The sequence below is a fragment of the Choristoneura fumiferana genome, chromosome Z (genome assembly GCF_025370935.1).
Source record: "Choristoneura fumiferana chromosome Z, NRCan_CFum_1, whole genome shotgun sequence".
Taxonomy (NCBI): domain Eukaryota; kingdom Metazoa; phylum Arthropoda; class Insecta; order Lepidoptera; family Tortricidae; genus Choristoneura; species Choristoneura fumiferana.
The window spans coordinates 43,622,781-43,635,331 of NC_133472.1; the positions used below are offsets into that span (position 1 = coordinate 43,622,781).

The 12,551-nt window shown below is 34.6% G+C and overlaps 2 protein-coding genes across 10 annotated transcripts in view; one reads left to right on the top strand and one right to left on the bottom strand.

Moving 5' to 3' along the window:
- Positions 1-12,551, top strand: part of LOC141437922 (solute carrier family 35 member C2-like) — a 309,412-nt gene that overhangs the window by 73,135 nt on the left and 223,726 nt on the right. The gene's annotated exons all lie outside the window — the stretch shown is intronic.
- The window catches only part of LOC141437737 (uncharacterized), an 84,158-nt gene that overhangs the window by 32,275 nt on the left and 39,332 nt on the right, over positions 1-12,551 (bottom strand). For 4 of the 9 annotated variants that reach the window (XM_074101256.1, XM_074101246.1, XM_074101230.1 and 1 more), the window contains 5 exons: positions 10,754-12,187; positions 9,310-10,236; positions 7,818-8,849; positions 1,594-4,974; positions 224-586 (listed from right to left, as the gene is read on the bottom strand). In XM_074101256.1, coding sequence (XP_073957357.1) covers positions 224-586; positions 1,594-4,974; positions 7,818-8,849; positions 9,310-10,236; positions 10,754-12,187 — 7,137 coding nt within the window. The remainder of the gene's footprint in view (positions 1-223; positions 587-1,593; positions 4,975-7,817; positions 8,850-9,309; positions 10,237-10,753; positions 12,188-12,551) is intronic. The other 5 variants (XM_074101268.1, XM_074101263.1, XM_074101275.1 and 2 more) reach the window with 5 other exon arrangements.

Sequence of the window (12,551 nt, forward strand, 5' to 3'; positions counted from 1 at the left end):
TCGGAGAACCAAAAGCTATTAATTAGAGAATAAACTTATTTTATAGAGAGAGTATGAGCTCACAATTAAAACAAAATTTGCTAGCGAAGTTTTGTATATTGCCTTTAGAATGAATAAGGGTCTCAATGTTTCAGTTATACATATAGAGATAAGGAATAGCTAAATTCTACGCAAACAACGTCAAATGTATCATTTATTAGAATTTAATGCTGCATATACCAACCATCAACAGCAGTAGCTTCAACGCTTTTCGACAAGTCATCCTTTAACTGAACCACAACTTCAGTAACAGCTTTCCATTCACTTGCGTCCAATTTCTTTTCAATAGCTTCAGCATTTTCTAAAGCCACTGCTTGAAAAGCTACGAAAGCCTCTTGCAATTTATCCACTAATTTTGCTTGCTCTTGAACAATGTCTTCGTTAGATGTTTCTTTAACGACTTCTGACAAAATTTCTTTAAGTTCTTTTGCCATAGCGATAGATTCTTTTATTTCTGTTACATCAATGACTTTAGATACAAGTTCAATGGCTTTTGTAACTTGTGGAGATATTAATTCTTCAATATGTTGGACTAAAACGGCGTTTTCTGTAAGATATGCGTTTACATTATTCACTGTAATAATATTAGCTATTTTGGTGCCATGCTAATGAATATTATATTATTTTTTGCTATTTGTTGCGAAAAAACCTGTTCGAGATTTGATACTTAAATAAATAATATTAAATGTATACCCATAAAGCTTAATGAAACTTATGCAAAATTTAAAGTTGTGTTTCCCAAAATTATGGACTCCCCTTGACTACACATAAATTTGCATGCATTAATGCTCAAAATATTGTGGACGACAATAAAGTGAATAAATACTAGTAATCGATGCCGTTTGTGATTCCACACAAAAGCAGCAGATGATGTTTTTTTTAAATACTTAATTTGGCAAAAAGTAGAAATTTATTTACACATGTATTAACAAATAGTGGATATACCAATAACAATTCATGCACGATTCAATTCTACAGGTATGTATATTTTTGAACATAGGGCATGCTGTTGCATTCTACACGAATTCTTATTTTAATGTAGGTATGTTTATAATGAAACAGAAACGATCATATAATGTGATATTTATGTAGTTACGGTACAGATCTGTTCACTCACGAGGGCGCGCCTAAATTATATAATTGTAGTTTTAAACGTATCCGTATGACAAGTCTATGTGTGCGTAGCTGGAACGTGCCCTCAGTCGCAAGCGTACCATCAGTCACGCACACTGAGACTAAGACAAAGTTTACTCGTGCACATTGATAATTAGCTGTGGAGGAGCACGACTTCGCGAGTGAACAGATCTGTAACATTGTATCTTAGTTACATACTAAACGTTATTTTTCTTATTACGCTATTTTGTGTTAACTACAACTTTGATGTTTCTATTACTTATAGTGTTAAAAGTTACCATAATTCATTCGTCATCAGAAATACTATTTTAGTTCACATTTAGGTAAAACACAAAAATACAATGTATGTGTATGTGAATGTTTAGTGTGAGTAAGTCGATGTAAATGTATTTGTTATTTATTCTTTTGATTTGTATTTACCAATACAACCGGACAAATCCTTTTCTATATTTTCAAGTGCTTTAGTCATCTGAATATCAAAATCTTTCGATTGTAATTCTTGAGTTTCAATAACATTTTCATCAATAGCCAATGTGTTTTCTTCAATTCTAGATTCTGGGGGTATTTCTCTTACAACCATTTCTTTAGCATTACCTTCTTCTACAAGATTAGCTACCTCGGTTATTGTAATGGGTAGAACTATGTCAGCAGTAATTTCGAAGATAGTAGGAGCATCAACGATTACTTGTTCCTCAGTTTTGATATTTTCAGTAAAGGACGCTTTTTCTAAAATAGCCTTTACATCATCAAAATGTTGAGTAGTATCAGTTGGTGTTTCTAAGAAAGAAATATTTTCAATGATAGCCATTGATTCAATTCCGTGGTTGGCTATTTTTAGTTCAGACACAGGGTTTTCCATAGTTTCATCTCGTTTTTCAGTAGCAGATTGAATATCTTCGCTTGATTCTGAATTTATGGCAATTTCTGTGACTATAGCTTGTTCTGTTACATCTTGAGATGCTGTTACATTATCAACTATTACTAACTCAACAATTGGTTCTATAACGTCAGTGACTACTTCTGTAATAGAAATTGATTCTTTGCGGTCTACATCTAGATTTTCTACTGTTGTTGGCTCTATAGTATCATAGAAAATTTCTGGAACTGTTTCGGATTCCATATCAAAAGCTTGATCTTCTTTAAAAGTTGGTTGTATCAAATCTTTGGCTGTTTCTGTGGGTACAGTTGGTTTTATGACATCGGTAGCTGTTTCTAAGACAGTAATAATTTCTGTTCCAGGAATTGGATCTATCATATCTTTGGGAGTTTCTAATGTAGCAGACGCTTGTACCACATCAGCCGCTACATTTTCTTCAATAACTAAATCGTTAATATCACTTATGGTTTCTAGAACATTCACCGTTTGCTTACTTTCAATTTTCAGGTCTTGAACATATGTCGGATCTATAGCTTCATTGTCTGATTCTGCCAAAGCCATGGATTTTATAGCTTTATCAACAATTACTGCAGCAGATTCTGATTCTACGCTACTATTTCCGTCTATAACAGAAATTTGTTGAGACAAATCAGTTGTTATTTCTGTTGTTGTTTCTAAAGATGCCACAGTTTCTCTGGTAGTGGCTGGTTCTATCATTGCTTTGGCATTACTTGTGGATACACTAGTATCTAAAATATCTATAGCTGTACTTTCTTCAGTATTTTGATCTTTAGTGTCAGTAATAGTTTCCAAAATTCCAATCGATTGTTTGCTTCCAATGTCTAGTTGTTCAACACATGTTGGTTCTAAAGCTCTACTAGCTGATTCTTCTGAAGCCACGGGTTGAATTATTTCATTATCAATTAATGCGGCTTCTTCTGGTTTTATGCTACTAGCTACGTCCACAACAGATACCTGCTGCATCAAATCAGTTGTTATTTCTGTGGATGCAGTTGATTGTATTACATCAGTAGCTATTTCTGAAGAAGTCACAGTTTCATTACCAGTGGCTGGTTCTATCACAACTTCGGCAATAGCACCGGCAACAACTAAAGTATCAGTAGCTATGCTTTTTTCAATACTTTGATCGAAAACATCAGCAAGCCTTTGTAAAGCTCCAGTAGACTCTTTAATGTCAGAAGTAAGTTCTGAAGTAGGTATTGGATTTACAGCCTCGATAGGCAAGTCTATAACACTGTCTGCATTTTTGACACTCTCAATAGCTGCTTGTAACTCAGTAACCGTTTCTGCAATACCATTTGGATCAATGACAGGAATAGGATGCATATTATTAGTTGACTCCAGCTGCATTACTTGGTCTGCATCAGAAATCATTTCTATCGCAGCGATTGATAGTATGGCATCAGTTACAGTTGCCAAGTTAGAAATGTCAGTGGTAGTTGGGTGTAAAGTTTCAGATAATTCTAAATTGTTAGCTTTGTCTGTTACAACAGGTTGATCATTGCCATTTGTAATTTCAAAACCAACAGGGAAGTTTATAGGTGTTTCTTGAAAATCTGTATTTATTTCATAAATATTAGCAATTTCTGTAAGACACGGTTCTTCTATGGCAATTATTGGTTCAACAATATTTTCAATCATTTCTAAAATATTAAGAGTATCTGTAATAGCAACTTCATCTGTTTTTTCTGTTGGCTCAAGTACTTCAACTGCAGAATTATTGAATAAACTTTCAACAGACTCTAAGATAGGAGGGGTACATATGACAGAAGTTTCATCCAGTTCACCTGTTGTTTGAAGAATAAGGGGTGTTTCTGCAACAGTCACAGGTTCAATTATATCAGTAGTCGTTTTCAAGACAGAAGCTGATTCCATGCGAGTGATTGATACGTCAGTTGTTGTTTCAAAAGCAGTTGATGGTTCTGTGATACTCAAAGATTCTTTAATATCACCAGTTATTTCCTTTGTTCCTAAAGTTTCAGTAACATCAGTGGTTGTAACAAGGTGTTTCTCGTGAGTCATTTCTGTAGAAAACACTTCAGGGTTTTCATCAATAGTTAATATATTGTCTTCGATGATTACACTAGTTCTTTCAATTTCATCAATTACTTGAACGCTATCTGTAATAACTAAATCAATCAATGTAAGTGCTAGATTTTCTATATATTTGACATCAAATACGTTATTAAGATCTGAATCGTCCCCAAATGTAATTTTTGATTCATTTCTGACCAAGATATTACTTTGCTCGTTTTCATTTCTAGGTTTAACTTCTTCATTTAAGTTATGTTCTATTTCAGACTTTGCTAAAAATTGCTTTCCGTTTTCATCAACAGTGTCTATAACATTAAGATTATCAGAAGACTGTTCTTGTATACTTGATTCTTTTGATAATATGTCATTAGAAACAACTGATATTTCCGAAGGAGCAGTTTGGGTTAAACGATTTTGACTAAAATCATTAGCAGTTTCTGGTTTGGTACTCATTTCATCCGAAATAACTCCTGGCTTGCAAATATCATCGACTATGTCTGTTTCCTTGGTCTTTCCTTGCTTAATTTCTGAATCATTTGTAAAATCGTCCAAGTCCGATTTCAAGGTTGTCACAGCTTCAACTATTTTCACCAAAGCCGGTTCGTTCTTGACATATTCAAGTGCAATATCTTCTACAACACTTAAAGCTAATTTAAGCTTGTTTGGAAGGTCTGCCTTAATATTAATCAGTGTTAAATCTTCGGTTTGATCTGGTATTTTAAGAGGATTAACGTTTGCAATGATCATCTTTAATTCATTAATAATTTCCAAAGATTCATTGAATATTTCACTGTTTAAGCCCAGATGTGTTATTTGTTTTGTGTTTGTTATTTCAGTTGTGTAGTCATCGATGTGTTGCAAAAGTGTATCTGAAATTTTAATTGTGTGTGAACATATTTTCTATAGTAAATTATATAACATTTCAATCGCAAATCTAGGGCATATATATTAAGCAACTAAGCGTATGATTTACATAATATTAGTTCCGAAAAAAATATCAGCAATTATATATTTTTTTATGAGTAACACTAGATTAGGTACAGTTACCAGCACCAATATCTGACACAACAAGCGTGCATAAATATCTGATACGACTCTATTTCTCGGGCCGGTAGGACGTGCCGGATATTTTAGCACGCTCTGCTATATCAGATATTAATGCAGATGACTGTACAGATGCGAATCCGTTTTATATTTGAACCATTTAATTATGAATATTAAAACAGGAAACATATTTTCTTTAAGTTTTATCAAAAACACGGCGAATCATAATTAAAATAATAATAAAATAATATTCAATTTAAAAACGTATTTATTAGGAATGTAAGCGTTGGCTAAAATAAAAGCGTGAATGCGAGTAAAAAAAAAAAGTATCAATTACGCTATGGCTTACTCAATGCTCAATTAGTTGGCTACCCTGTTAATTTTATTATAAACTAGCTGTTTCCCGGGGCTTCGCCCCCGTTGTAATTTTTCTAAATTTTCTTCCATAAAAACCTTTTCCTGACAATAACGAACACAACAAATAAAGAATTGGCGAAATCGGTCCAGCCGTTCCCGAGTTTTGCGCTTAGCAACACATTTTACGATAGAGATAATTACTTATTTAAGTTTTGACAAAGTAATGAGATTAGGCGTTGTGGTAAATTGGTAAACTTAAAAAAACATATTACAGTCTAGACAACATTCGATTCTTGCGGAAATATTTCCGTGATATTTGCTGAGACTTCCTATCTCCCCTTCGTGAGATTAGGTGAGATCCGGTATCACCCCTTCCCTTTATTAAAGACATGTTTAAATTAGTTTGAAGACGCCTTCCTTTTTGTAGACTTGTAGACTTTAAATAATTTATTGAATCAGGCGTTACTTTGCGGAGGTCCTTATCAATGAACTAAAAGAATTTCTTTGCTCACCCGCGACCTTATGATAGCTACGTTTATGCAAGATACGAGTATGCGCGTTTATGCAGTTCCTCCACCTCTACACTGTAAGAACACACACAAATCACACAAACCCATCTATCACCACCACCACCACAATACACTGACGCGTTTCGAACTCAACCTGAGCTCATCTTTTGCAGGTGGTAGGACCTTGTGCAAGGTCCACCCGGATTGCTACCACCATCTTGCTCGCTAATCCTGCCGTGAAGCAGCAGTGCTTGCACTGTTGTGTTTCGGGGTGGAGAGTAAGACAGCCGGTGAAATTACTGGCACTTGAGGGATCCCATCTTAGGCCTCTAGGTTGGCAACGCATCTACAATACCCCTGGTGTTGCAGGTGTCTATGGGTTGTGGTGATCTCTTACCATCAGGAGACCCACTTGCTCGTTTGCCATCCAGTCAAATAAAAAAAAATCTTCAGGGCAACACAGCCGTACACCATACTACCAAATGTTAGAGTCTAACATTTAAGAAATTCTTTTAGTCCATTGACTTGTAGACTGGTTTGTAGGCGTCTCAAAACAAATGAAACATACTTACCTAAAGACAGAATTTTGTAAACAATAGAGTGATGTCGGATATTAAATGATATTGTAACGGATAACTCACGTCTTAAACCGAGTTTAGCTCGACATGTTTCGGGCTATTTCGTAGCCCTTCCTCTCAGGAGGATGTCGGATATGGCCAATAACGCCCCATAGATTATAGAAAATTACGAACGATCAGACTTAACTGTTCCACCGGTACCGTTTATCGAAGTGCGTGTGTGAGAAAACTGACTACTGTCGAAAGAAACAGTATCCTTTTTTTTTTCGGGGGGATAATGCAGTTACGTATTCCGCCCGGTCGGGGGACCGCGACGGGTATATAGGACTCCCGGAGCAGAAGGCCTACCCACTAAAAACTCCCCGGAAATTCCGCCTAGCCGCATAGCGCAGTGCCACAGGAACGCTTGTGGCTTACTTCTGCGACCCTGCCAGCGGCTGTCGCCGTTAGGTTAGCGTATCTTCCTCCTTTGCCTCCGTACCGTACTGTGACGGACTCCCCCGAGTCCACCACTGGAGGCTGGGGAGGGAACAGTATCCTAACCTAACCTAACCAACAAAAAGTCGGAAAACCCCCGACTTTGTCACTTCAAAGTTCAATATCTCAAAAACGGCTTTTCGATTTTGATGTAATATGTCTAAGAAAGAACCATCGCTAGAAAACCTGGTTCAGATTAAAAAAAACGCAGGTAAATCGGTCCACCCATTTAAGAGTTTCCTTCTTTTTGCGTCGGGGGTTAAAACTGCGACAAGATAAATTGGAACGAATTAATTAAATTCACACCCGTTATTTTGTCATCGATCGCCAACGGAACTGAAATGAAGATCGCTATTGTGGAGTGTGAGTGGATGGCGTAAGAATTTACGATAAATTGGATCGATCATATAGCGCGTAGGATTTAACGCAGCGTCTATTCTCGCTTGGCGTAATTAATTGGTGCGTATGTGTTATACAGCTGTACGTTCGCGTTGAGACGTAGTTCCATCGGCCTCACATTGCCGATAGTAGAACTACGTCTTTACTTTTTATTTCGTCTCACGAATTCGCAATAAAAAAATCTTCTAGATTTGTCCAACTTAGTAGCAACAATATTAAACCATTCTTGTTAAAAGGCCATTATACTAAGATAATGTAATATTTACAGTGATGTAATGGTTTCTAATTCTACTGAAGCAAAATTTTGTAATCATTAGTGTGTTATAATATCTTTTGAAAACAATTTACCAAATGTCATTTTCACTTCCTTAGCTTCACAACTTTCTTGAAGATCTGAGTCTTGCTTTGTTTCTAAATTTTCTGCTGTGTTTTCTACGGCTTTATTCACTTCTATAGATTGTCCTATCTTAACTAAATTTGCTTCATTGTCAATATCTATGATTTCGACAGCTTTTTCTTCTTTATTGTGAGTTAATTTTATTAACTCTTCGTCTTTCATTGATTCTGTTAAAATAGCTGCTAGTTTTTCAGTTGCTTCACCAACTGTAGATGTCAACAGCTCTAAAGATGTTACTTCATCCATACTACCCTTTTTTTCTTTAATGGGTGGCATCTCATCAATAGACGTGATCTGTTCACCAATGGTTTCAGTTTCAGTAACCATCTTCTCTTGTTTTAATTCTGTTGCAATTATTTCTGACTTGATTTCTTCCACTGAGGTTGCTTCCTGAACGACCTGCGTTATGTCAGGGTTATCCTTAGTATCTATGCCAGTCAGGACTTTTGTTTTATCCTCTTCAGTAGTTATCGTGTCTTCGACAGTACCCACGCATTCTTCTTTTACATCTTCATTTGATATTAATTCACTATACGTTTTATCTTTCTCACTTACTTTTCCAACTGTTATGTCTTTGGTTAAAGGAACATCGCCTATTAGTTGCACTTCAGTTAATTGATCTTCAGGTAATTTCAAGTGGGCTTGAGTGACTATAGCTTCCAGATCAGCAATTAAGTGAGAGGTTACTTCAGCTAACTTGGCTAGTTCAGGCCCTAGCTTAGAATTTATATCCTCAGTCGTTTCGCTAGTGTAAATTTTTATAACAGCAAGAGCATCATGCAGCTTTTGAATAATGATTGCTTGCTCTATGACTTTTTCATCCAAACCTGTGACAGTGTCAATATCTTTGACACTTTCTTGTAATTCTTTGGCAATGGTGATCGATTCAGTCAAAGCTTCATTGTGAACTAAAGTTGACAGTTGGTTGACAGTATCTGTCATGGTTTTAGTAGTGTACTCATGAATATGTTGCAACAGCGCTTCTGTAAATTTACATTTGTGTTGATATATTGTTTAGTTTACAAATGTGATAATGATTTTGAAGCGGTACCTTATAATTTCTAAGCGTGTGAATTTTTTGCGTGTTGTGATTTTTCCCGTTAGATATTTAGAAGATTTTATTTTTATTCTTAAACTACGTAGCTTCACTTACCTTATTTTTATTAAATGTTATTATTTTATTGAAATGCCTAAGTTTTAAACGTGAAGCGGCAGCTGAATGAAGATCAGTACAGTTGTAATTTTTGAATGATAAATTTAGAAGCAGTTTACTTAAATAAAAAAGCAATTTAGCTAGTAACTTCTTTATAAGCAGGATTAATGTCGATTTTAAAATGAGAACTTTTCTATAGAGGGCAGTTTTACACAGTTTTCCTTTTAAACGCTATATTACTACTGACAACAATCGTGCAATAATTGAGATCATTATTTTATATTTTTTACCGATATTTGATTTGTCACTTTGATTTGTCAATTCTTCCGTGTCTTCGGCGACTTCTTTTGATGTTGCTTCGGATTGGTTGGTAGTTTCTTTTGTAATATCTTGTTTGGTGAGTTCTTCACAGACATTAAAAGATTCTAGTATTTTAGGTACCATAGTTTCAGTTTCTTTCGCTTTTTCTTTGTCAAGGTTGTCAATAACCGTTGTAGATTTATCCACAATTTGATCAAGTGGCTTATCAGACGAAGCCGTTTCCATACTTTCCAGTGCCTTTGATCCTGTTTCTATAGCAAATAAACCTGATTTAATATCTTGTTCTTTGTCTTTAACTTTAGAGTTGTCTGGACCTGAAGACTTTCTGACGTTCGAACCTCCTTCTTCCGTTGATATAACGTTTTCAATTTCTTTTGCACTTGGTAATATTTTTAACTCATCAACTAGTATAACTTGTGCTAGAGCTTCAAGATCAGAAACATTTTCAGATTTTATGTCTTGGCTTTCTACAACGTTCTCTGTATTTTCCTCAGCATACATTTCACCTGCTGTTCCAGGTACATTTTCATTTTCAATTGGTCTAACGTTTTCTATAGTCATTTGTGATGCCATAACTATATTTTCTAAGTCTTGTTTTAGAACAGCAACTACTCTCGATATATTGTCCTTGCTAAGTTCATTGTTGAGTTCTTCGCTATTTTCAAATGACAATATTTGTAATTTATTTAAAGCATGTTGCAATTGAAGAGTTATCTTTATTTGATTGTCAGATATTGTTTCTTGTAGATCTTTTTTCATGTTTTCTTTGAGATATTCTTTTATAGTTTCTGCCGTACAAATAGATTCTTTTAACTCTTCTATATTTAGTACGATAGACATATTGTCAAATGTGTCTTTTAAAGTAATGAAGTCATCTAAGTGTTGTATAAGTGATTCTGAAAGTGTACATACAGTGTATAAACATAATGTAAAAGTGTATATAAACAAAAAGACTATGAACACCAATAACATGAAATATGCTTTGTTAAACACAATACCATATTCACTGGCTTGGTTAGCTTGGTCTTTGTATATTACAATAACATGTGGTTTTTTTATATGTAAATTATATTATTACAACGCGACTGAAATAAAACGAATCCTTTTCCTGTGTTTTGTTTGAGATTCATTTTAATAATTGTTCATCGAAACGAATAGGGCATCAATTATATTATTCATGCGCTCTTTAACATAAATAGTGTTATGTACATTTAAAATACTACAAGAAAATGCACGTCATTCGTTCAGTGTATCCTTTGTAAGTTTTATTTAGTCACAACATACACACGTAGAATGTTTCACAAGCTTTTCATTGTTCTTCTTTCATAATTTAAATAAATTCTATGATTACGTGAAAGCAGAAGTCAAAAACTTGTGAAATTATTTTAAAATTATTCTTTAAGTGCACATTACCAATAGAGACTGCAAACTGTGTATTGTCTTCTTTCTTATCAGTTAGTGCGTCAGTCTTGGTTTCCTCGATGACTTCTACTTCTGTAACAGCTACGGCTTCTTTAAGTTCTACAGTTGGTATTGCTTCTTCTTCTCTTAGTTCCTTTAATTCATTACTTGTTTGTATTAGCTCATCTGCTACTTCTTCAGCTTTAATGACTTCAATTGGTTCTATTTGTGTTGAAGTACTCTCGACATCGAGTACTTTCTCAGAGTAAATTTCTTGAGCTTGGGTTTCTTCAGCTTGGTTTTCTTCTTCAAAATCTTCAGAAACAGTATCTAATTTTACAACCTGTTCGATTAATTTATCTTGTGTAATAATAAGTTTTTCCATTTCTTTTGTTACATCGTCTTCGCAAATTTCCGCGTCACTGATTTCTGTTATACTTTCCGCTTCTGCCTCATTAACTGGTTCAATGCCACTAGTATTAGGTGCTTGATTTTCTTCAACATTTTTTTCTTTTACAGGTAATTTTTCTGCAGCAATTTCTTCACGTTCTTCAGCAGGAGATAAAATTGATTCATGTGTAGATTCTTCTTCATCAAAATCTTTATCTTTTTCTAATGCTGGTTTACCTTCTTGATGAGCAGTTCTGTTCTCAATTGTTTGCTCTATTATATTACTGAGAACGGACTGGTTGGCTTCCGTGTCTTTTAATAAACTTTGCTCACTAGTATCAACTGAATCATTACTTTCGCCACTTTGAAATACTTGTTGAGTTAACCCTGATGCCATTGAATCTGTGGATACTTTAATTTCATCCACAGGCTTATCTTCTACAAGAGCTTCAGTTGTTAGTGGTTCCCCCGATTCAAAGTCTCCATTTAGTTTGTCGTCCATTAAATTGGTCTCATTCTGTGGTTTTGCTTTAATTAACTTACTTTCTTCTTCTAGTACTTCGGTTTGTTCTACTTCAATATCTTTTCTAATATCTAAATTACCATCTTGGTCCTTATCCTCTGTATCCGTGGCATTTTCGTCAACTATTTCTTCAATTAAAATAGTTTCGATACTTTTAACTTCACTTGCTTTATCAGGTTCAGGTATAACTGCCGAACCTAACTCCACGACTAAGTTTTGAATATCAACATTGTCAGGTTTTTCTTCAATTTCTTTACTAACACTCAGGTTTATTAAAATATTGAGAACACTGTCCAATTCTTCACATAGTTTTATCGCTACTTCAGTATCAGCTGATTCTAAATTCTGAGATTGTATCAATACTAACGCGTGTAGTTCTTTCATAAGTTCAACTTGTTTCGCTTCTTCAACGGTTTCTGAAGTTAAAGTTTCACGTAGTTCCTTAGCTATATTGATGGTATTATTTATTTCATCGGCATTTACAGTTTTTTCAGTTTCTTCACTCAAATATTCATTGATGCGTTGCAAAAGCACTGAAATGGGAGTACTTCATGTAGTTTTTGTTCCCATTTACATGCGGTTACTGAAGCTTCAAATATAAACCCGAGTGCAATGAAAAGTAGTCAAATTCTATATAAGTTTCTTAGTAATTTGACCCGTTTTCATGGCTCTTTGTTTTACTAAAAAAATGTGGACCTTCTCAATCTTTTTGCATTTTTTTTTCATTTACTGAGTAAAACGGCAAAAGAATTTATACTATAGTATATTTTTTACAATGACGAACAAACATATCGGGTCGCAAGTTGAGTGTAAAAATACGAACTTATTCAAAGTTTCAAAAATAAGTACCACACTCTTATTCCGACGCAATAAGGCCGTAGTAACATATTTTTCAGT